We start from the raw sequence: 26882 nt of genomic DNA, 5'->3' as shown, positions 1-26882 counted from the left end.
TGCATGAACTGGATATCCATATAGACAAAGAAAAAAAAGGAAAATTGACCCCATGTTCACACCATACAAAAATAATAAATTCCAGGTGGAATTTTAGAATCTTTTAAGATAAAAGATACAATGACATAGCTTCCAGAAGATAATATAGGAGAATATCTTCATGACCGTGGCATAGGGAAAGATTTCTTAAAAACAAAAAAATCATTAATCATTAATCAATTATAGTGAGAATATTGTTAAACTGGACAACATTAACATTAATAACTTCTGTTCATGTTACTTAACTATTATGAGTGAAAATGAAAGCTGACAGAGTGGAAGAATGTATTTGCAATGCATGAAACTGCGAAACAGCTCATATCCAAAGTGTATGTACGTACACGTACACACACACACACACACACACACACTACCCTATACACAAATGAAAGGACATACAACCCAATTGAAAATAATGGGCAAGAAACTAGAACAGACACTTCACAAAAGAGGATATCCAAATGGCCAATAAACTTGTCTGAAACATGTTCAACTTCACTAGTCATCAGGGAAATACAAATTTTTTAAATTTTATTTATTTTTAAGATTTTATTTATCTGAGAGAGAGAAAGAGAGATCATGAGCAGGGGGGAGGGAAAGAGGGAGAAGCAGGCTCCCTACTGAGCAGGGAGCCCAACTCAGGACTCAATCCCAGGACCCTGGGATCATGACCTGAGCTGAAGGTAGACGCTTAACCGACTGAGCCACCTAGGCACCCAAAATATAAATTTTAAAACATGAGGTACTGTTCTAACTTCACCAGAATTATTAAATGTAAAAGATGGAGAATACCTAGTATTGGTAAGGAAGCAGAACTCTCAAACACTGCTCACAAGAGTGCAAATTAAGCCAACTATTTTGTAAAACTTTTGGGAACTATCTACAAAAGCTGAGTATGTTCATATTCCATGATCCCCAGCACTTTCACTCCTAAGAACATACAGAACAAAAATGTATACACATGTGCATCAAAAAATATGCAAAGGAATATTTTTATAGCAGCAATATTTGCAATAGCCCTAAACTAAAAACAATCTAAATTCACACCAACATAATAGACTGGATACACAAATTGAGGTATAGTCATACAATGGAATACTAGCAATGGAAGATGAGTGAACTACAAGCTACACAAAGTAACATAAATGAATCTCACAAACATATGCAGAAGTCAGGCACATCAGGACAAATATGGTGTAATTCCATTCATATAAAATTCAAAAAGAGTTAAAACAAACATCTGATATTAGAAGTCAGGATACTAGTTACCTATGAGAGGTTAAGAGTGGTGATTAGAAAACAAAGAGGTATTAATAATGTTTCATTTCTTGGCCTGGGATTTAGTTCCATGGGTATGTTCTCTTTGTGATAATTTAACAAGAAAACACAATTTGTACACTTTTCTGAATGTTATACATCAATTAAAATTCTTAAATGCAAATCTGATAAATGTCCTTTTGAAGAAATGTTCCTGTTTCTAATGGAGATTACTTGCCTTGCCAGTTTCCTCTCATCCTTGCCTGAATTGAACTCATTTGTCTCCTTTAGGTAGTAAGGTGCTTTGAGGGGAGTGCCCTGTCAGAACTGAAATGTGTTTTAATTTCTCTTCCACGTGAGATGTCAACTGCATTTTGATACAAAGACTAAAAGTAACCTTGAAGCAGATATTCCCTTTCCTGCAAAGAATCTCTTGAGTGGGTTCCTGTCCTCAGAGAAAGGCTTAGCAAAACAACAAAACTAACAGTATTTGAATGGCTTTAAGTATGATCTCTTGTGGAAGTAGCTGCTGAGGAGGAAGGAGGAAAAAGTTCTAGGTTTGTGTACTGGAAGGCAGTGTTTCTACGAGGTCTATTAGGATATTAAGACCCAGGATGATTGTCCTTTAAATAACTGCTGTGAAAGAACTTGACCTTAGCAACTTTAATAAACAGCTAGCTCAGAATTTAGCCTCTCTGCCACCTTATTTCAGGCCTAATATTTGGGGATAACTGTTGCAGCACAGAAGTCACTTGCCCTCCCTGGAGCCTTTCCAATGAGCCTCAGATCTTTCTAGAAAATTCTCCACCTTGATCCGACTGCCCACAGCTCTCACACATTTACCAACTGCTTCATCCATTCCCACTGTCCTGGGGCAGCCTAGAATTCCACAGATTTGGCTCAGAGAGGGACTGGAAAGTACTTTAAAGATGCCGGACAGTTTGGCTTTAAGTCTCCTTTAAGAAGAGTAACATTAATAACATTGCTCACAATAAAGAGTCAGGACCAAACCTGAAGCCCCTTGAACACACACACAGAGTAAAAGATTGGAGGGAGAGAGAAGGGACTTTTAAAAGACTGTATTCAAATGGATTTAATTACCACAAAGTTTATAATACTACATAATCTGCAAATACAGGGAAGAATAATGTAAGCTTTTGAGGGCATGTATCCAACTGAGAATACTGAAAGATCAGACACATTGAATGTGAATGTGATAACTGACATAGTAGTGGAGCGACAGAAATGAGAGATTTAAATATAAGAGTCAGAATGCCATACATAGTGACTCAGCTCCTTCATACTATTACGTCACCACAGCATCATAACAATAAAACATAGTAACAGTATAATAAGAATGGACTTCTGAAGTTCAAGTCTTACTGACTTGTGGGATTCAAATATTACACATGAGAAATGAATGACTGGGGCACATTATTTGCCCTGCAAACTGTATAGAACTCTGGTTTCACCTATAAATTAACTAGACTCTTCTCTGTGAAATAACATTTTAAAAACATTTTCAGATACATTATTTTCAAGACAGTCTTTTTAGGTGAGCAGTCTTGGCAAAGACTGCTGTATGTCCTCTAACATGAACTTCTCTCTCTTCCTCAGTTAGGTAACCCTCAAAATACTTTGTCAGGCTGCTCAAAACAAAGACTATAACATGTTAATGTTTCATTAATTCTTGTCAATCACAGTTTATTACAAAATACATGTATATTTCCTTAGGTTTCGGTCTTATATAATTCTTCCTGGCTACATACTTGTATTTTTTAAGCCAAATCATTTCCCAAACATAACTATTAGACCTTTGAATTTTTCCTGTCATTATGGGCTTTCATAACATCTAATGTCCTTTGCAAATTTAATTAAGATACTATGTACTTCCTCTCACAGCTAAGATGTCAAAATATAAAAATGCTATTTATAAGCCACGGACAGAATCATTTCATTTTGTATTATTTTCAAGGAAGGTTTCAGTACAGTCTATTTTTATTGATTAGAATGGATTTGTAAGTCATGATTGCATGATTACACAAAATGTTTATAAAAAATACAAATGTCCATTATCAACTTTATTCTCTTTACTAATACTATAATTCTACAGGGGTAAAAATACATATGAAGCTACTAAATTTGTGAGGCAGGAGGCCCTCCAATCCTCTGCCTCCCTAACCAAACTACTGTTTGCTGATAATAATCCCACCAAATGAATTGACTTCTTCTTGATCCCAATTAAATCTTAAGTATCTTTATTAAACATAGAAGAAAGTAATACTTATCTTCAGTTAAGCATGCCACATAAATGTACTGTGATGGGTGACCTGACAATCTGCCATGTAAATTAATCTAAGGTCTACTGATTTTCATACCAGATCACTGATCCACATGCTGTCACCACAAATATGCACTAAGATTATATATTCCAATATGGACCACTACCTTTCCAACCAGTCCCATACGTACGCTGAGCTTAGAGATTTATTTCATTTTTAAAATATTTTCTATTATCACATTCTTATTTACCATCTCTTCTATATTTTCAGGATTATGATGAAACAAGGTCAAGCCTGCCCACAGTCCCTAAACAGACACCTTGAGAAAAGCACTAAATTCCTGTAATATACGAACTGTAACACAAGCACAGAAAAAGTGACCACACATATAAGGTGTACAATGATTTTCAAGAAGCAGAACTAAAAATTAGGCCTGAGTGACTTGCTGAATAACAAAATTATGACTTTACATAATAGCATGAAGTATTTCTCTAAGTATTTCTTAGAATAAAAGCTAGGTACTACTTTATTTGGAGTTCCTCAGGCAAATATCTTCATAACCTGGAGGTAGGCAAAAGTTTCTTAAGACACAGAAAACAGTAACTGTAAAATAAAATATTGAGAAATTAGACTTCTACAATATTAAAAACCTCTGCTCATTTAAAGACATCATTATAAAAAGTAGTAGGTAAGCCACAAACCAGAAAGGAAATATATGCAAAATACGTATTTGACAAAGGATCAATATCCACAATACATAAAAACCCCTACAACTTAATAATAAAAAGGTAAACCCAATAAAGCATGGACAGAAGGTCTGAACAGATGCTTCACAGAAGGAAATAAACAAATGGCCAATAAGCACACAAAAAAAGTGCTCTATATCATCAGTCATCAGCGAAATACATATTTACAACATAAAAACCACAAAAAACTCATTGGAAAGGGGCAAAATTAAAATGTTTAACAACGCTAATCCTTGGTAAGGATGTAGAACACTGGAATTCTCATACAATGTTATGGAGTATAAAATGGTACAACCACTTTGTAAAAAAAAAGGTCTACCAGGTTTGTTTGGTTTTTTTATAAAATTAAACATAATTCTATTCCTAGGTATTTTCCCAAAAGAAATAAAAACATATGCTCATCAAAAGACTTACACAAAAATGGTCATAGTAGCTTATTCAGAACACCGCAAACCAGAAATAGCCCATCAAAAGGATAAACAAAACGTGGTATAAGAAATTAAAAAGGGATGAACTACTGATAAATGCAACAAGATTAATGAGTCTCAAAAACATTATGCTGAGTATGAAAGCAGTCTTATGAAAAAGAGAATATATTGCCTGATTCTATTTATTCTATTCAGAATAGTTTGGGGTGGTGAGGCAGATTTAACTGGGAAGGATCTTCCCAAGGTGCTGGTAATGTTCTATATCTTGAAAGAAGTTTAGGAAATCTAGTTGTATGCATTTGTCAGAACAATTTAAATGTACACTTAATTTTGTGCATTTCATCGTATGCAAATTTCACCTCAAGGGAAAAAAGGTAAAAATAGAAACAAATTAAAGAAATATCTCAGGGTGCCTGGGTGGCTCAGTCGGTTAAGCATCTGTCTTCGGCTCAGGTCATGATCCCAGGGTCCTGGGATCGAGCCCCACAATGGGCTCTCTGCTTGGTGGGGAGCCTGCTTCTCCCTTTCCCTCTGGCTGCCGCTCCCCTTGCTTGTGCTCTCTCTAATAAATAAATAAAATCTTAAAAAAAAAAATATCTCTGTTAAAAACCAGAAGAGTGAAATCGTACTTATTAAGAAAAATAAATTCAATAATTTTTCGGAAAAAATACATAATCTAACTCAAGTATGTAAAGAAACCGAATGACCCTTGCACTTACCTGGATGTCTGCCTGGCCTGCTCCCTCATGTGTTCTTCAGGTCTCGCTAAAATGCAATTTTAACAGAAAGGCCTTCTCTAAAAATGCTATTTCAACAAACACCCCCGAGTCCCTCACTTTCTATCCTTGTGTCCTGCTTAATATTTATTCACAACCTTTGGTATCACCACAAGAACACATCTGTTTGTTTACTGTAAGACTCTCCACCAGTGGAATGTAAACTCCAAGAGAACAGTGGGGAGAAGGAACAATAATGAACACATTATTCCATTTCCAACATATCACTCAACTGCAATCCACTTGAGCTTTAAGGTAGATTTAAATGAAGTGTCTGGCCTCAAAGAAATGGCAAAGAACTACAGTAAACGAGGAATCTCTCCCTTCTTCTCTCATTTCCACCTTTTGGTCTCTGCCTAGAGGGAAGCTGGAATTTCCACTGAAATCCACCTCCTCCACATATCTGGGCCCTCTCCAGCCTTTACTCCCTCAGCAAAGAAGAGTGACTAATTCGATAAATCAGAGTTTGATATTAATTTGGCCACATTTCACTAGAGGGTGAAACCACTGGGCTAAGCCAGCCCATGTTCTTACCAGCATCTTGCCTCCTCTTACTTAAGGAGACCTACCAGCTCTTGACTTTCTCACTGCTGCCTATGACTGGTCGTGTGAAACAGGCCCATAGGCCTCTCTCATGCTACATGTTGGGAAAGAAGTCTAAACAATCTGCTTTGCAAACCTAGTGAAGTCTCTAGTCTAGGCAACATGAGCAGATTTGGAGTGGGAGTTTTCAAGCCTAAGCCATGTTCTCCAGTGGCTTTTTCCTAAGAACCTCAAATTGAAGGTTATAGGATGCACATTTAAATTAATAAAGTTTGTACCAATACTCCATTTGGACAGCAATCATTGGATATATACTGTGTAACAGTCAAAATGCCAGAGGAGTTCTGAACTCCTAACTCAAGGAAAATATAAAACAAAAAACATTAAAATAACGTAATACTCCATTGGTGCTAAATAACTTATTTTAATAAATTTGTCTTTAATACAAGTGCAAAACAACACTCCTACCATTTCCGCTAGAGTTAAACCCACACTTCAAAGCTAAATCAATAATTAGTAACATGTTAATTCTGAAAAGTCTTTAACTACAAGAGTATCAAATATAATACAAAACCCAAATGTTTAATGCTTTCTGTTACAATATTGAAAGTAAACTTCTTAGCATCCCAAGGCTATCAAAGGTCCTCGCCCCACCAAAATCTTTTTTTATTTAACAAGTAAAAGTATAGTATCCTGCTGGTGTTTATATTAAAAAATTTTAAAAACAAAAAATTTCTAATTTCAGTGTAATTTGAGTACTTCTATGCCATCCCCAAATGCTTTATGTACATGTACATACTAACTCTTTGCAGGTAGGTTCATGGTCTTGGTAGAAAAAAATCATGTTAGTCACAGTATTTTAAAACTATAACTAGATTTTTAAGCTAGAAATAAAGCAAGAAAGTCTAACATTATTATCCTTTCTTCTTCTCTCTTTTTTCTCCAATAAGGACAGATTTAACATCATTCTTCATTCAAATGGACTATTGTATGAGGTTTTAGTTTATGCTTCTTCTTGGTTAGCTGGTTAATATCAAAGGCCCAAGAACAATTCTCATTAGAACCGTGCATTTCTACATAAGGGTAATTAGTTTTAATTTAAAATAAAATAATATATGTATATGTAGATTAAAATATAACACAAACATATGCAAACTAGTAAGAGACATTCAACTAGAAAACTGAAAAGTACCCATTAGAAAGGAAACAACACAAGGGAAAATTTTTAAACTGAAGTGCCGAATCATTAAAGATACTATCATCACCGTATCCAGACCAGCTAAGATAAGAATGAAGTTAAGAATATGTGAAATGCTGACAAGAATTGCTTCTACAGTTAAAATGAATGTGTTTTAAGAGAGAAAAAAGTAAGCTCCTAAAATGAAACTTACAAAGCAAAACATGGGCTTAGTAATTTATTAAAAATTATACCCCTAATTTTCTCTGGAGAAAAAGGAACATTATAAACAAGGGCATGAAATAGACTTCAGATCGTGACTCATACCAATACTCTGTTCTTGCTGAAAAATACTATTTAAAAAATTAAATAAAATTTCAAGTATTTTCCATTTAATGTGGGTTAAAAAATACAATGTTTATATATGAAATATAAACTAGTCTTTTATTTTCATTCACAATATAAAGTGGTTTAGATAACGTTTACTTTTCCCAGTGCTCAAAGTTAAATAGGAATTGTATTTCATATCTAGGAATTATAATAGTAATGTTATAGTATAAGTTTAATTTTGCTGAACTAAAGCTCAGATTCAATTAAAAATGTGTATGAAGATATCTAAATAAAACAAAGGCTTTAATTTTTATTATTTTGCAATGATAGTAAGTTTACTTTTTCTAACATTAGGAAAAAATCTAGCCTCCTTTATCAATATAAAACTATGAAAATAATCACAACAGAATCTTTTATATATAACTTAGGAAAACAATTTCACATGATACACTCAAAACACTCAAGAATTACAATCCAGAAAGAGACAATCTCCCTGAAACAGAAAGAAGTTCTTTCTTTTTGTCACCTCCATTCCTTATATGTAATCTTTATTTCACATCATTTACATAGAAATATTTATCACAATCAGACAGGTAGATAAGAAAAAAATTTCTGCCTTTAGAGCTCATAAAGTAAATTTACTCTGTCTTCTTAGTATGTTTCTTTTTAACAGTATCTGAAGCAACAGCTATAGGTTTTGAGGTCGATGAACCAGTACCATTAAAAGATGATTTTGTTTCACTTTTCTTTTCACATGATGAAAACTGCTGCTGCCAGCCAAACAGCATCCGACTCAATGTATCCTCAAAAGGAGCGAAAGGCACATTAGCAGTCTCTGTAATCATCATGGTTATCTGGAAAAAAAAGTTCAGTTTTGAATTGAAATTCAAATGTTTCCTACTTCTCAAAACTGAGAAGAGAAGTAAATTTAAAAGGAAAGAAAGATTAAAAACACATTCTTATTTTTTACTCTTAAAAAAAATTTTTTTATTCAGGTATAATTGACACAGTTTCACATATAAAACATGATTCAATATTTGTATATATTGCAAGGTGATCATCACAATAGGTCACCATATAGTTACAAATCTTTTGTGTGATGAGCACTTTTAAAATTTACTCTTAGCAGCTTTCAAATATGCAATACACTATTAACTATAGTCACTATGCTGCACATTACATCCCATGACTTATAACCAGAAGTTTGTACCTTTTGAGTCCCTTTGTCCATTTCATTCCCCCAAACCCCTACCTCTGGCAGCCACCAATCTATTCCTTATATTTAGAAGTTTTGTTTTGTTTGCTCATTTGTTTTGTTTTTTAGATTTCACATGTAAGTGAAATCATGTAGTATTTGCTTTTCTCTGAGTTATTTCACTTAGCATAACGTCCTCAAGATCCATCCATGTTGTTGCAAATGGCAAGATTTCATTCTTTTTATTGAATATTCCATTGTATAAATATATATATACACATACACACACATATATTACATCTTCTTCCTCCGTTCATCCAACAACTGACACGTTGTTTCTATTATCCTGGCTATTGTAAATAATGCTGGAATGAACATGGGGGTGCATCTATCTTTTTTAATTAGTGTCTTCATTTTCTTCAAATAAATATCCAGAGTGGAACTGCTAGATCATATGGCAGTTCTATTAATTTTCTGAGGAACTTCCATACTGTTTTGCATAGCGGTTGCACCAACTTACATTCCCACCAACAGTGCACAGGGTTCTATTTTCTCCACATCCTCACCAACACTTGTTACTTCTTGTCTTTTTGATAACAGCCATTCTGACAGGTGTGAGGCGGTTATCTCTTTGTGGTTTTGATTTGCATTTCCTGATTATCAGTGATGCTGAGCATCTTTTCATGTACCTGTTGGCCATCTGTATGTCTTTGGAAAATTATCTATTCAGAGCTATCCATTTTTTAATTGGGTTGTTCAGTTTTTTGCTATTCAGTTGTATGAGTCCTTTATGTATTCTGGATATTACCCACTTATCAGATACATGATTTGCTAATATTTTCTCCCATTCAGTAAGTTGCCCTTTCATACTGCTAACAGTTTCCTTTGCTGTGCAGTTTTTTTTTTCTTTGCTGTGCAGTTTTTTAGTTTAATGTACTTCCACTTGTTTATTTTTGCTTCTGATGTCCTTTGCTTTAGGTGTCAGATCCAAAAAATAGCCAAGACTGATGTCAAGGAGCTTACCACCTATATTTTCTTCCAGGAGTTTTATGGTTTTGGTTCTTCAATCCATTTTGAGTTAATTTTTGTGTATAGTGTAAGATAGTGGTCCAGTTTCATCCTTTTGCATGTGGCTCTCCAGTTTTCCCTGCACCATTTATTGAAGAAACCATCCTTCCCCCATGGTATATTCTTGGCCCCTTTATCATAAATTAATTGACTATATACGCATGGGTTTACTTCTGAGCTAAAATGCATTCCTTAATCTTTAGAAGAAGCAAACTCAGCTAGGTTCTAGAAAATCTCTGGTCTCTACAAGTTTACACTTAACCAAAGCAAAAGAACATAACTCATTAATAATAATAATACAAGTTACCATATTTTTGGGACCAAATGAGTAGTATAACCACAAAAATACAGTTACTATTCAAAGGAAATAGGAAGATAAAATATCATCTATGGTCTATACCAAACAACCAATAACAGCTACCATTACTATGCTCTTAACACGTGGCAGAACTTTGATAAGTGTTCTATATGATCTTCTCCTCTTTAAATTTAACCCAACAATTACGCCACTATTACTCTCAGCATAGAGATGTGAACCAAGACTGATAGGTTCAGTAACTTGCCCAAAGTCACAGAACTAATAAGCAATAAAGCAGTTTGGAACACCCAGATTTTGAGCTCAATCACTAAATACACTGCATTCTATCATTATCTAAAGTCACAGACTTTCAGAAAATTGCAGAATACTACCCTTAGGAGGGAGAGTAGAAAGTCTCTAATTCATCCAATTTTTCCCACATGTATATTTATATACAAAGCACCAAGACATTAAGAGGTGGAATATAAAGTGCTACCAATTCTTTATCTGGCAAATGCACAGTGTTCAGAGATATTCAGATTTACTCAAAAAATTAGATTGGTACCAAAATGGACCTGAGAGGAGAATGTTAAAGACTAGAACGGTTCCAAAAAGCCCAAGAATTTCCAAAAGACAATTCCTCTAGCAGATCGAAGATAATGAATCAAATTAGAAATTTTTGGAATCAAATCTCCACAAGAGGCCCCTACCTAATCTATTTGTTTGAGGAAAATGGAATCAAGAATAAAATTCTTACTAACTGCAATGTTGTCTAGGAAGTGAGGAGTTGGGAGACAGAATAGGTGTCCATCAAGAAGAACGCATAAGTGAAATGCATACCGTGCAACTGTTAATAGTAATAGAAAAGTAATATGGAAAAATTCTTAAAAATACAGTTAGGTGAAAATGAGACAAAGAACAAGAGCTATAGTGTACTATCGTTTAGATAAATTAAAAATGCATGCACACACATTATGAATGTACAAAATGTCACAGAATTGTATACTATGAAATAGTTGATTGTTTTGTGACTTTGACCTCAATAAAAATAAACAAAATAACAAACTTTTTAAAAAATGCATGCACATGGGCTCCAAGCCAGTCATGACTAAAAAAGATGCCTTATATCAAACCCAGTCTCTCACCAAAATCAATATAAAAAAACAAATACATAAAACAACCATTAAAAAGTACTGGAGAATAACAAATCAGGCTGAACCTAATAGGGCTATGATCCCTAAGAGAAAGTTAACTGAGTAAGGTGAGCTCCACATTCAACTTGGCTTTTTTCTTTTAATGATAATGTGTCAATTCATAGCAAACACAAGTCCCAATGGGCTAAGGAGACAAAGGCTGCAGTGTGAGAAGGCCAAAGCATCTGAGACTTGAGGGCAATACAACTCAAAGAGGAGAGAATCACAAAAAAGTAAGCCCAAAGATCCACACATAACTTGCTCTTGAGAAGTTTACCAACCCAAAACTGTGCAAAAGAGATTTCAAAAACCTAGCAGAGCAACAGCTGGAAGGCTAAAAGCTGATCAGATACTTCAGCAGCCAGCTGAAGGCTGGAGTTCAAGGCCAGCCAAAGTGGAACTGCCTAGGCATATACCTCAGGCTTAAACTGAGACCCAAAACGGTCACATTCTAAAAGGGCAAACCCAAAACAGAACAGCATGAACAAAACCTAAAAGCAACTATCAAGAGGATTAAAATAATCTGCTTGTGCATTACACCTGGCTGCCAGAAAAAAGTTGAATGTAGTCCGTGCCCTGAAAGTCCTTACAGACTGGTCAGAGACAGGCTGGTCAGAGACAGAGTAAATCAGTAATTACAGAACAGTAAAAGAGTAAATGCAGTAATGGAGGTCTGGTCACAAATATTTAAGTATGAGATACAGATTTGGAAGTCATTACCATACAAGTAAAAGGGAAAGGCATGAATATGAATGTGGTCACCTGGAGAGAGAATACAGAGTAAGAAGAGTCTAAATATAATGTTAATCTACAAGTTTATGTCATTATTGGGTAAGATCTAAGAAGAACTTCTTTATATTAAATTATTCTTTAGAATAAATAGTTACAATAAGGTGTACTAGCATAATTACCTTGATCATAGCTTGACATCATGGACTGCCAATAACAAATAAAAGAATTCAGTTAAAAACAATGGTCCACTGTCAGGAAAACAGCAATGTCTTTTTACAAACACTAAAAGAGAAGACTGTCAGGATCTAAAGTATTTCCTGAGTACATGAACTATAGTATTTTTCAAAGTCGAGTGTTTTAATAGAATCTCCACTCCCAGTAGACTCATCACTCAGCTGAGAAGTATTGCTGGCATCAGAAATTACTGCTGAGATAGACTTATGAGGTTCAAGGACAAACTTCTGTGAATTCAGCCTCTTACCAGGTCTTGATTCAGTAAGGTGACACAAATATAATGGTGACAAATGGAATGAACCCTTATTCTTTTACAAATAAAATATAAAACTGTCTCCTTATTTAGCAAACTATTAACAGAAAAAGCATAATACCTAAATTAAATAGCATTTGACTTCCCAGTCTCTTGCTTAAAAAGGAAAGAAAGAAAAGAAAGTAGAAACCCTAAAGACAATCTGGTATTTACAACATATCCTATAATTCAGGTAAAGAAACTGTTTAAAGCTCCACCACAGTCTTTATGTAATATCTCATGTTATAGCATGTCAAAGATGCCCAGAAAAATGTGACATACAATCTAAGTTCTTTAAGGGCACAAACGGTACTTCATGTATTTAGATCCTCTACAGAGCCTAGCAAAGAGAGTACAATGAATAAACATAGTTTCTACCTCACATGAACAACTGAAAGAATCTATTTAAGCAAAATTTGCATTATTGCTCTCTTTCCACCCAGAACATACTTCCTGTCTTTAAGTCCCCAGATCCAAACAATCCTTTGCAGGGCAACTCATGTGTCTACTCCATTAAGCCCTTTGGACAACCTCCAATGAAAATCTCCTTGCCTTTGAATGATCTCCCAAAGGCAAGTGGCATATTCAACCATGTTTTCTGGTCATCTATGCTTTCTTCATTGGTGATGTCACTCACTCAGGCATCAGTAATTATTAACCTGATGACTGTCAAATAAATTAAAAATTTAAGATTTCCATTTTTATAAATGTCCTTTTCAATAAACTGGGTAAATGAATTGTTCATTTCTGATAGTATAGTCTTAGATAATTAAGTATCAAAGAATTCAATACAGAGAGACCTCTAAAAGAGGCTTTTGACCATTTATCAGTCAACAAATACATATTTAAAAGCTACCACAAATACCAGACACACTGCCAGGGATGCAATGATAAATAAAACAAACCTAGTCCCTATCCTCATAAAGTTTAAAAGTAGAGTGTACATGTCTTATATTTCTCTTTCTCATATTTCTCTTCATAACATCTTAAGGACAGAGTCTGGGTCTTATTCAAAGTTTACATGCCCATATGTACCCCTCAAAGGGCCTAATAACACTGTCCCTCATTCATGTTTTCAATAACATAATATCTGAATATACCTCTCAACAGCATTCAGCACAACTCCCCAGTCCATCCTTCGTAAAACCATATCTTGGTTTTCCCCTTGCTTGACTAACAACTTTCCAGTTTCCCATTCTGAATCTTCTTTCTCTAAGTATTAAACAATCTCATAGCTCTGTCCTCACTCTTGTCTCACTCTGTTTCTCTATGTAATATAACTGCATCAAGTTAATTTATAAATTTAACACTAGCTCAATAAAAAAATACCAACAAGTTTTTTTATGGAGTTAAGACAAATTGCTATTAAAGTTCATATCAATATGAAAAAATAGCTGGAAAAAACTGAACAGAAAAACAAACATGCAAGAATATCCAAAAAAAACACTGAAAATGAAAAATTCCAAGAGTGCCTGATTCTCCATAGCCTTGCAGAGAGAACACAGAGCCAGACTTTTTAAATTTTGCCAGCCAGATAAATGAGAAATGATATCTGAGTGTTATTTTAATTAATATTTCTCAAATGATGAGTGTTGCGCATCTTTTCACATGTTTGAAAGACATCATATCTGCTCTGTGTGAATTGTCTGTTGACAGCTTCCTTTTAATTTTTCTATCAGGTTTTTGGCCCAGTATCCCTTAATTTTTAAGAGGTTGTTATGTATTACAAATATACGCCTCTGTGATATATGTTGCAAGTACTTCCATCACAGTTTGACAGCTGTATTTCTACTTTGTCCATGGTGCTTTCATCCATGCAACTTTTTAAAAAAAGTGTTATAGAGTCAAACTTATCAAACTTTTCTTTATAGAAAAAGAATAAAGAAAGCCCAGAGTAAGTACAAGGAAGGACATAGTATAGGCCTGAAATTAGTGAAATATCAAACAGAAAACAATGACACTAAAGGCTGGGTCTTTCCAACAAATCAATGATATTGATAAACATCTAGCAGGACGGATTTAAAAAGAGAGAGAGAAGATACAAATGACTAGTACCAGGAACTAAAGTGGAGACATTACTACAAATTCTACAGACATCAAAAGGGTAACAAAGAACTGCCATGAAAAATTTCATGCCAATAAAATAAAAAATTTAAGCAAAATGGCAAATTCCTTGAAAAATACAATTTACCAAAATGAATACAAGTAAAATAGAAAATCTGAAGTCTTATATCAAACACTTAACCAAGAAATAATATCAAACCTACACAAATGCTTTCAGAGAATAGAGAATCAAACACTTCTCAACTTATTTAATGAGCCAAGTGTTATGCTGATACAAAAACCAGAGAAGGAAACGACAAAGAAAACTGCAAACCAATATCCTTCATGAACACACTGGAAAAAAATCTTTTCAAAATATCAGCAAATTGAATCTAGCAATATACAAAAAGGATACATCATAACCAAATGGGGTTTGTCACAGAAATGAAAGGTTGATACAACATTTTTTAAAATCAATGTAATCTACTATATTAACAGAATACAGGAGGAAAAAAACCGTATGATCACCTCAACCAATACAGAACAAAGCATTTAACAAAATTCCAAACCAATTCGTGATAAAAATTCTCACCAAATCAGGAATATAAGGGAATTTGCTCAACCTGATAAAGTATACTGATAAGAACTTACAGCTCACATCATACTTAATGTATGATGAATGTTTTCCCACTAAGGTTAGGAACAAGACAAAGATGTCCACTCTCACTCACCATTTCTATTCACCGTTGTACTAGAGGTTCTAGCCAGAACAAAAAGGCAATAAAAAGAAATAAACAGCATCCATATTAAAAAAGAAAAAATAAAAAATTATAGACAAGATTGTATATGTAGACAATGCTAAGAAATCTACACAAAATATACCAGAATAAGTAAATTTAGAAGGGTCATAGAAAACAAGAAAAACATGCAAGAATCAACTATATATCTACATACAAGCAATGTAAACTATATAATTAAAAATTTTTAAATTACTATTTATAAAGGCATCCAAAAATATGAACTACTTCAGGATAAATTTAAATTTAACAAAATATATGTAAAACAATGAAAACACAAAAATTTAAGACCTAAATAGAGAAATATATCATATTGATAGATTGGCAGGTTCAATATTTTTAAGATATTATTTCTCCCAAATGGATCTATGAACACAACATAATCTCAATCACAATCCTAGAAGCCGTGTTGGGGTTTTTTTGTAGAAAGTGATTTTTGTAGAAGTTTATATGAAAATGTAAAACACCTAAAACATCCAAAGAAATCTTGAGAAAGAATAAATTTGAAGTACTTACACTATTTGATTTCAAGACTCATTATAAAATTATAGTTACATAAAACAATTTGGTATTGGTTAAAGATAGACATATAAATCAACGAAACAGAACATAGTCCAGAAATAGACCCATACATATAAGGGCAACTGATATTCAACAAAGGTGCCAATGTAATTCAATGAAGGAAAAGACAGTCTTTTCAACAAATAGTGCTGGAACAAACTCGTGTTCATATGGAAAAAATAAATCTGACCCTTATTTTATGCCAATCATAAAACTTAATTTGAAATGGATCACATACCTAAATATAAAGGCAAAAATTGTAAGAGGAAAATACAGGCGAAAAATCCTCACAACCCTGGGGTATGGAAGGATTACTTACATAGTACACAAAAAGCAGGACCACAAAAGGAAAATTTCATAAATTGAACTTCATCAAAACTAAAAACTTCTCTTCTAACAACAATACTAACGAAACAAAAAAGAAAGCCACCAACTAGGAGAAAAACATTTGCAATTCATATATCTCACAAAGGATTGGTATCCTGAATATACAGAAAACTGTTACAACTCAGTAAGAAGACAAGCCATCCAATTTTCAAAAATGGGCAAAGATTGGAACAAACACGGCTTAACAATAATATAAATAGCCAATAAGCACAGGAAAAGATGCTCAAGTCTCTAGCTTATCAGAGAAATGCAAAAAAAACACAAAAAACAAAAACCTACAGTGAGATACCACTACATATACAGAAAATGGCTAAGGACTGACAATAACAAATATTGGCAAGGATGTAGAACAACTGGAACTCTCATACATTGCTGATAGTAATGTTGATGGGTATAACCATTTTGAAAAACAGTGTGCCAGTTTTTTTAAACATTAAACATATGCTTTCCATATGACCCAGTAATTCCACTCCTGGTCATTTACCCAAGAGAAATGAAAATATATGTCCACACGAAGTACATGTGTTCACAGCAACTTTATTCATAATAACCTTACTGGAAAAATAAAAAACTAGAAACAATCCAAAATCTGTCAACAGATAACTGGATAAACAAACTGGGGTGTATAATGCTACTCAGCAATAAAAAGGAATATGCAACAGCATGGGTAAATCTCAAAAACATTACGTTGAACAGGGGCACCTGGGTGGCTCAGTTGGTTAAGCGGCCAACTCTTGATTTTGGCTAGGTCATGATCTCAGGGTCCTGGAATCGAGCCCCACGTTGGGCTCCCCACTCAGCGGGGAGTCTGCTTGTCCCTCTGCCCCTCCCCCCACTCGTGCTTGTGCTCTCTCTCTAAAATAAAATCTTAAAAAAAAAACACATTATGCTGAACAAAAGAAGCCAGACACAAAAGATACATAGTTTACGATTCCATTTATATGAAACTTGAAAAAAGATTACTCTATAGTGACAGAAACAGGGTAAGTGGTACGATGGAGCTATAAACAATAGTTGGGATTTATTGGAGTAGTACACAGGACCTTTCTGAAGTAATGGAAATATTCCATATCTTGATTATGATAATTAAGCATGTACATAAATTTGTCAAAACTCATCAAAATGTAATCTTAGAATGAGTATATTTTATTGTATGAAAATTAAATTTAATAAGTTAGGTATTTAAAAATTTTTTAAAGAGCTTGTTCCTAAGTTTTTTGTAAATGTAACAGCCCTTTGAAGTTATCCTTTGTATTTCTGGAAAATGTACCATCAATCAGTCAGATTAACTTTCTGTATAAGATCTTTTAGTCCAATTTTTCAGATCTGAGACCCTTAATAAAAGACCACATAAAATAATAATAAGAAATCAGAGTACACGAAAGAATAAGTCGGTGGCCTGGGTATTAGAGGGATCTAAAAGAAAAAATGCTACTTTGTTAAAACATTTTTAAAAAGAGATACTGATGAAGTCGGGCTCTGTACCACACACTGGGAGACTGCCTGCTGTAGGCTATACCTAGAAAAGGAATTAACAGGTCACAAGATATGTGACTCTTCAACTTTGTCAAATATTGCCAAACTGCTTTCCCAAGCTATTTCTATTTATACTCTCTCCAAATCCCTTTAAATAGTTTGTATGCTTAGTCTTCAATTCCTCTTATTTACCTCAGTCTATTATAATCATTTTTCTATTCTCTACCAGTCCACTGAAACTGCTTTTACTAAGGTCACCAAATACCTCTTCATTTCAAAGTCCAACAGCCTCTTTTCAGTTTTAATCACTCTAAACCACTCAAGTCTCCCTGTATTTTATTTCACAATAACACTATTTCACCATAACTCCTTATACCAAGGAGCCAAAAGATAATCCATGCTTCTCAAACTTTTCTCAAATCATCTCTGATGAAAGAAAGTGAACTTGGCAGAGCTCAAAACAAAGGCATGCCAAATATAAAATGTCATATTTTATCTTATCTTAAAAAAATGTGAATTTTGAATTCTATCCCATAATATATCCCTGTTTAACTTAAAAATGTTATTAACACTGAGATCAACCAATGGTACATAATACATCACACTTATAATGTGACTTTGTACAGCTAGTGCCAAAAAAGAGCCATTCACCCCTTAGGGTATGTGTAACTCTAGGTTAAGAAACATAAATGACTTGCTCAAAATTGTGAAGCCTGGATTTCACATTCTCACTCCAAAGCCCATGTGCTTTTCTTTATACCAACAGTCTTAGTCGGCACCTATTTCTTTCCTCTGAGACTTGGATTTTAACAATCATAAATGACTTGCGAAAGCTGGAGAAGTAGTGAGTCCTCCTTGAATGAAACTAGGACCCTAAAAGGGCTGAACATCACTGAATGTTCAGTTGCTTGGGCTATGGAAGAAAGGAAGAAAGGAAAGGAAGATAAGAGGGAGGAAAAGAGACAAGAAGAGAAGGAGGGAGAAGTTTAACACACTTCTCTCAGGAAGAAAGAAAATTAATAGATCAGACAGAAAAAATTAGTAGCTATATATTTGAAACATAATGAGCAAGCCTATGTATAGATATATGCAGACTCCTTACGCCTCCAAAATAAAGAATATACTTACTTTTCATATATACAAGTAATTATAAAATCTAATCAATACTTGTATAGAAATGAAGTCTCAACAAACACCAGAGAATAACAGACAGACCACATATCCTGTCTATAATGCAGTTAAAGAAAAGTTTTTAAAAGTTTAAAAGATTTTTTTAATGTCTGAAATTTTAAAACACACTCTTAAACATTTTTTATCAAAGAAATTTTAAGTTAAAAGGAATTTAAACTGGGGTGCCTGAGTGATGCAGTCAGTTAAGCGTCTGACTCTCGGTTTTGGTTCAGGTCATGATCTCAGGATCCTAGATGTGAGCCCTGCATCCAGCTCCCCACTCAGCGAGGAGTCTGCTGAAGTTTCTCTCTCCCTCTCCCTCTGCCCCTCCCTGCACTCGCTTGCATGCTCTTTCTCTCTCTAAAATGAATGGCTAAATCTTAAAAAAAAAGAAAAAAAAAGAGGAATTTAAACTGAATGACAGTAAAAGCATATACATGAAAACATGTGACCTGAGACACAGCAATGTAAAACAGTATGATTGAGAGGAACAACAAAACCAAAAGTTGGTCCTCTGAAAAGATTGATAATATACAAAAACCTCTGACAAGACTGATCAAGTAAGATCCTTGACTATAGAATAACTAGTTCTAGACTCCAGGCATAAAAACCATAAACTTGACCAAAAAAAGAGGTAACTACTTTTGGGCACTGACAACAGAGAGTGTAAGACTGATCATGAGAAGAGAGGAACTGATAAAGTGATTCACACATGTACCCTCACTTCTGCCTCAGGACAATTTCTCAAACAGAAAGCTAGAACTTGAAATTGAGGTGGCAGAGACTGAGGTCAGTGAAGCTAAATGGACTTGGATCTGCAGGGCAGGGTATCAAATAGGAGGAAACTGAGTAGGCACAGGGGGCAGGGGAGGAGACTCCAGATGTCTGTATGAGATGGTGCCACAAGTCCTTGGCTTAGGGCTAGCCTGCACATGTCGAGAGAGAGACCTCCCGTGGCTTACCACAGAGTGGGGGCTAGTGGGTTGAGATATCAAAAGAGATACTACAGATTGAGCAATGGTAGGGGCATTTACTTTCTGTTTCTCTTACAGAACTCACAATTTTTATACTTGTATTATAGCTTTCTATGTACTTGTTTTACTTTTGGGGAGTTATTCTCTTTGAAAAGACAAATCATATTTATTAGCATCTCTGTATACGCCAAAACACTAGATTATTATCCAAAACAAAGAGACAATGCACATTTCCTGACTATATACATAATACAGGAAAATAGCAAAGAAAAATAAATAAAATAATTACTGCCAAATTTTTCCCTATATATTCTGTCAATATAAAAAAATCCGTTTTTCATATCTAAGAAATGAAAAACTATAGTAGCTACTCAGAAACAAATGACAAGCCATTTAAAAATCAATATAAATCTAAATGGAATTTAGGCAAAAAATATGGGTTAAAATGCACATTCTATTTGGAAGTTGGTGGAAAATTAGGAAAATGCTGGGAAATATTATGAGACAAGTTCAATACTCTATGTTATTATGCAATATGGTGCTTAAGTTTAGGTATTATAATAAAGAACTATATGTCCAGCAAATACTGTAAGAAAAACTCTTTTTTATTAATTAGGTCTTCAACAAAAACTGATCCTCGTAATTAAAAAATTCAAGATACTGGTCCTACTTATTCTTACTAATAAACCCACAACACACGTTCATTTTTTTTAAAGATTAAAGTTAGAAAATCTCAGAAATTATAGAGCTCCCAACACTCCTTCATGATGAAAACACTCAACAAACTAGAAGGGATCTAACTAACTTCCTCAATCTGATAAAGGGCATCAATGAAAGCGCCACAGTTAATATCATACTTAATAGTGAAAGACTAAATGACTTCTCCCTAAGATCCAGGAAAAAGACAAGGATGTTTGTTCTATTTCTATTAAACACTGTATTAGATTGTTTAGCCAGGGCAATTGCACAAGAAAATTAGATAGAAAACATGTAGATTGGAAAGAAAGAAGTAGGGGCACCTGGGTGGCTCAGTTGGTTAGGTGGCCAACTCTTGATTTTGGCTCGGGTCATGAACTCAACGTTCTGGAATCAAGCCCTGCGTCGGGCTCTGTGTTCAGCAGGGAGCCTGCTTGAGGATTCTCTCTCTCCCTCTCCTCCTCCCTCTGCCTCTCTCTCTCAAATAAATAAGTCTTTAAAAAAAAAAAAAGTAAAACCATCTCTATTTGAGGTTGACATGATTTTAAATACATAAAATCCTAAGGAATCCACACCAAAAAAACCCATGACAACCTATTAGAGCTAACAAGTTTATTAGCAAGGTTACAGGATACAAGATCAAAAATCAATTTTATTTCTACACATTTACAATGTACAACCTGGAAATAAAACTAAATTACATTTACTACTTCATCAAATAGAAATAGGAAGAAATTTAACAAAAGGAGTATACAACTCGTACACTGAAAACATCATGAAAAAATATTTTAAAAGACCTAATAAATGGAAAGACATCTGTCTTGACAGAGTGATAGCCTTAAAAGTGTTAGGGTGATAATACTCCCAAACTTATTTGCAGATTCAATACAATCTCTAAGAAAATATGAGCTGGCCTCATTTGCAGAAATTGTGAAGTTAAACCTAAAATTTATATGGAAATGCAAGTGACCCAGAATGGTCAAAACAATCCTTAGAAAGGACAAATTCAGAGGATTCGCACTTCTCAATTTCAAAACTAACTACAAAGCTAAAATAATTAAGACAGTGTGGTACTAGCAGAATGATAATATCCTCACATTTACAGTTGATTTTCAGCAAGGTTGCCAAGACAATTCAATGAAGGAAAGAATAGTCTTTTCAACACATAATACTAATGACTAGATATCCACAGAATCTACAAGAATGTAAAAATACATATCCACAGAATGTAAAAGAATGAAGTTGAACTGAATCCTTCCTCATACCATACCCAAAAATTAACTCAAAATAGATCATAGAGCTAAATATTAGAGCTAAAACTATAAAACTAGTACAAGAAAACATAGAGGTAATCTAATTTTAACCTTAGATTTAGCAATAGTTTCTTAGATATGACACCAAAAGCATATACAACAAAAGAGAAAATAGGTAAATTGGACTTCATCAAAATTTTAGAAATCAGTGCTTCTAAAATCGTTACCAAGAAAGTGAAAGACAATCCACAGAATGGGAAAAAATATCTGCAAATCAGATATATGAGGAATTCTTACAACTCAACATTAAAGAGACAAATGAAACAATTAAAAATGGGCAAGTGATCTAAAGAGACATTTTTTCCAAAGAAGATCTACAGACAAGCACATGAAAAGCTGCTCAACATCATCAGTCATCAGGGAAATCTAAATAAAAATCACAATAAGATGCCACTTCACACCCACTAGGATGGCTCTAATAAAAAAGACAAGCAGTGATGATGGTATGAGAAATGAGAATTTTCATACACTGCTGGTGGGAATGTAAAATGATGAAACCACCATGGAGAACAGTCTATTAGTTCCCCAAAGGCTAAACACAGAATTACTATATTATCTAGTCCATTTCTATATGACATACCCCAAAGAAATGAAATACATATCCACACCAAAAAAGTACAATAATGTTCATAGTTCATTATTCCTACTAACCAAAAAATAAAACCCAAATATCCATCAAATGATGGATAAACAAAATGTGGTATATCCATATGATGGACTATTATTTGGCAATAAAAAAGGAATAATACACTGATACATACTACAACATGTATGAACCTCAAAAACATCACACTAAATGAAAGAAACAAGTCACAAGGCCACATATTTATGATACCAATTACATGAAATGTCAGAATAGGCAAATTTATAGTGACAAAAACATTAGAGAATAGAACAGTGGTTGCCTACAGTTGGAGGGCCTGAGGAAAAATGTGAAGACTGCTAATGGGCATGATAATTTTTTTTGGAGTACTGAAAATGTTTTAATATTGATTATGGTGACAGCCGCACAATTCTGTGACTACACAAAAACAAAACATTGAAATGTACACTTAAATGGATGAATTGTATGGTATTTAACATATATCTCCATCAGCTGTTACAAAAAAATATATACAGCTCAAAATGTGAGGACTGGAAGAGAAGGACACATATGAAGAGACTGCCTCAGATACCTGAAGTACTTGAATTACAGCCACAGATCAGCTCCACTGCAGAGACTACTGAAACAAAAGTAAATGATCCCTATAGCAACTTGGCTCTTTCTAAGATATAAATTTATATAATATATATGGTTTTCCTTTTAAGAATTTCATAGGTAAGTTTTTAACCAAAAATACCTAGGCTAAGACAGAATTAGCTATACAATTCCTCTACACTTCAATAATAATCTTATTTTAAAACCAACTGTCTACTTTTGAATAGGGAACAATATCTAATAATGGTTAAGAATAACAATAATCAGAATTAGCCTCATGGTCCAAATAAAATTCGTAAGATGCGTCACAGTGATAGAAGGATATGCACCATCCCCAAATCCTTTCAACAATCACACAACGAAGACGAGGAAATCAGGATTCAGAGACATTAGGTGACTTGCCTACTCAGGAATTAAATAGCAAAGCTAGGATTTGCACTTAAGACTGCCTGTCGACAAAACCTGTGATCTTACACCACATATCTCCTATCTTCAAGATATAATAAAGCTTCCAACGAGGCAATTATAATACAAGAGACTAAGCACAAATATGACCTACTAGAAAAATTTTGTAATGTTAAAGCTTAAAGGAACCTCAGAGAACACCTACCACAAGTACCTAATTTTACAAATGAGACAATGCTGTCTGCAGTCTCTGATCAGCTATAGCTATTTCCACTACTCTCTGGCGTCCGATATACTATTAGACTATCTATAAATCTTTCCTGATAGCCTCGAAATAAGTCAAATGAGGAATCAAACAAGAGCTCTGTTTCAGAAAGTCATGGATGTGCTGAATAAACAATCCCAAAATTTACCTTTTTAGACTGTAATAAGAATAAAAAATAAATGTTCCTGTTACCTGCCCAGTATGCAGAATTCTGATCATACAGAATACTGATTTACAGCTACTTTGAATTCTTACCTTTGTGGCCACAAGAAACATGGTATAAAGGAACATGAGGTTATGCCTTGATACTGCCAGCTGCTTCGTGTGCTGGAAAGTGAAGATCACCGACCCCAGTAGGGTTACCTTGGCAGGGCTGAAAATAAAACACATTTTAAGTCAGTAAGTAATAAACATGATCCATCTCTATATTTCTCAAAGAATACTCTGGAAAATACTAATTTAATGAGCTATTAATAGACAAAAATAAGTTAATGTAAACATACTTATAAAGTTCTAGAAGTGCTAAGTTATATAAAGTGTAATTTCACTCTGATAAAATACCAGAGATCTTAGAATGTTCATACATATATTGTGACTCTCTGATAAAGTTCATTTCTATATACAGTATTTCTGAAACACATCTGACCATATAATACTTTTTCACAAAGATTTGAAAGTCCCATGTTCCACAATATGACTTGGAAAAAGATTAGTCATTATAGGACAAAACAAGCTCCTTCAGTAAGGTGGGAAAAGGAAAAGAAAGCCCTGATTTATAGTATTTTCCCATTTCCATGGTGTAAATACTCCCATCACAGTAAATTCCAGGGTGCTATGCAGAACAGAGAAGAGACAGATGCGCACAATCCCATGTAACAGTAGGAGCCAGATCCAGCACATTACTTTGCTAAGCCCAACACAGAATATTAGTGTTTGCTAGTATCTTAACAAATTAAGGCTGAAATTTTAACATCTACAGTAAGATCTACAAAAAGAAGCATTACTTTCATATTATATATTTGCCACATATTTAAAGTATATCTTAGTAACAGATCATTATCTAGCTTTGTGCTTACAACTACAGAAAGATAAATGATAAACTCTTAGAATGCCACACTGCAAAATATGACAAATTTCATTTCATGAAAAATTACCTATTTATTTATTATAAGCTGAGGACTGAGTTCAAAACAGGATTAGGTTTGGGCACCAGGGGTTTAGACCTTGCGTAACAGCTGACTGGGCAGCACTCATGTTTTGGAACAATGGTCTCTAAAACTTTTTAACTGTGAATCTTTATTGGTACCCAAAAAGAAAAAAGTGTTTTAAGACACTAATGTGTGTTTATCAATTAATTTATAAGTTATATATATACACGACTGTATTATAAAATGTACACCAAATTGACATTTTTAAAGGATGAGATCAAAAGAAAAAGGAACTAGGTTTATCTTTTTTTTTTTTTCCTTAAGATTTTATTTATTTATTTGACAGAGAGAGAGACAGCGAGAGAGGGAACACAAGCTGGGGGAGTAGGAGAGGGAGAAGCAGGCTTCCCGCCAAGTAGGGAGCCCAACACAGGACCCGATCCCAGGACCCCGGGATCATGACCTGAGCCGAAGGCAGTCACTTAACCAACTGAGCCACACAGGCGCCCCAGGAATTAGGTTTATCTTAACCTCATTTTGCTATTCTTGGTTTCTAACAGTTTGGGTTCTGTACCACAGTACCTCATCATGGATTCTTCTTAGCATATGCTCTAAGGGACTGCACTCCCTTAGAGCATAAACAGAGGCACTGAATCTGAAAAGCAAGGATTCTGCAGACAATAAAATGGGACAGGGAATTGAAGGGTTGAGATTTAGTCAATGAGACTGGTTTGGAAGATCAGGATGCATTTAGAAAATATTCTTATATTAGTTTCCTATGAAATTAGAAAATGAGCTTATCTGCATCCAAAATACAATAGTAGAATAGGTATATGGTAATAGAGACACTTCCATTCCAAAAGGGAGAAAACAAAAGGAAAGGAAGAAAGAGGTCACTGGTCCTATGCGATTTCTAAATCCAGCAGGGCAAATTCCATTAGGTTTCAAGGTTTCAAGGCTTGGGAATAATCCTCTGTGACATTAGGCTCCATCCTCTGAGTCCACAGCTCCAGCTTCTGCACTCATGGCTCTGGCCTTTGCACCTGGACTCCAACCTGTGGGCCTGGCCTCAGACCTCTAGGCCCATGGCTTCAGGCCAAAATCCATTTTTCCTTTTCTTTGAAGGGTAACACATGTTTGCAGCTGAGCAGTTTTATCAGCCTGTTTCCTGCCTATAGATTTCTGGGAGTCTGACAGCCTCCTTTTATTTCACCTTATCTCTGTCCCTTTTAGTGCAAGCTGGCAGTGTTTCTACTGATAGAACATTTTCAAAAACCTTGTGGGTCTCCAGCATACAACACAGGGATCCATGACATTAGTTAAGATGGTCCTCCACATATCTTTTCTGGATAATCTCATGTCTATTCCTGGCTTGTGCTGTGATGGCTGAATGGATCCATGAGTCACACACCTAATTTCTTTAACACTAGCAAAAGTTTTCCAGCCGCACCCTTTACCTTTAATCCTTACCTTTAGAGTAAGACTTAGAAACAACAGAGTTTCCTAAAAATGTATCTCCTAATTTAATCATCTTTTGCAATCTGGATAGGCTGAGAATTTTCCAAATCATCATCTTGGTTTCTTTGTTCAGCAGTTATTCCCTCAATTCAACTTTTCCTCTCTCACTTTACTAAAAGCAGCAAGGAGAAACAAGTCCAGACCTTTAACACTGCTTTAAAATCTCCTCAGCTAATACCCAAGTTCACTGCTCACAAATTATGCTTTCCACGTAACTGTAGCACACAACTCAACTAAGTTTTCTCCCACTATATAACTATATCACATCTCCTCCAATTGCCAGCATCATGCTCCTCATTTTCTTCTGAGCCCTCACCGGCACCTCTAACATTCATAGTTCT

General features: G+C 34.5%; 1 protein-coding gene across 5 annotated transcripts in view; it reads right to left on the bottom strand.

Annotated features, from left to right (window-relative positions):
- Positions 1 to 6475: 6475 nt before the first annotated feature.
- The window catches only part of TMEM38B (transmembrane protein 38B), a 55380-nt gene continuing 34973 nt past the window's right edge, over positions 6476 to 26882 (bottom strand). For all 5 annotated transcript variants that reach the window (XM_036089851.2, XM_078061555.1, XM_078061557.1 and 2 more), the window contains 2 exons: positions 24131 to 24248; positions 6476 to 8432 (listed from right to left, as the gene is read on the bottom strand). In XM_036089851.2, coding sequence (XP_035945744.1) covers positions 8217 to 8432; positions 24131 to 24248 — 334 coding nt within the window. In that variant the 3' untranslated portion in view covers positions 6476 to 8216. The remainder of the gene's footprint in view (positions 8433 to 24130; positions 24249 to 26882) is intronic.

The sequence above is a fragment of the Halichoerus grypus genome, chromosome 14, assembly GCF_964656455.1.
Source record: "Halichoerus grypus chromosome 14, mHalGry1.hap1.1, whole genome shotgun sequence".
NCBI lineage: Eukaryota > Metazoa > Chordata > Mammalia > Carnivora > Phocidae > Halichoerus > Halichoerus grypus.
The sequence above is the reverse complement of the archived record's forward strand: the minus strand, read 5'-3'. Positions and strand labels throughout refer to the sequence as shown.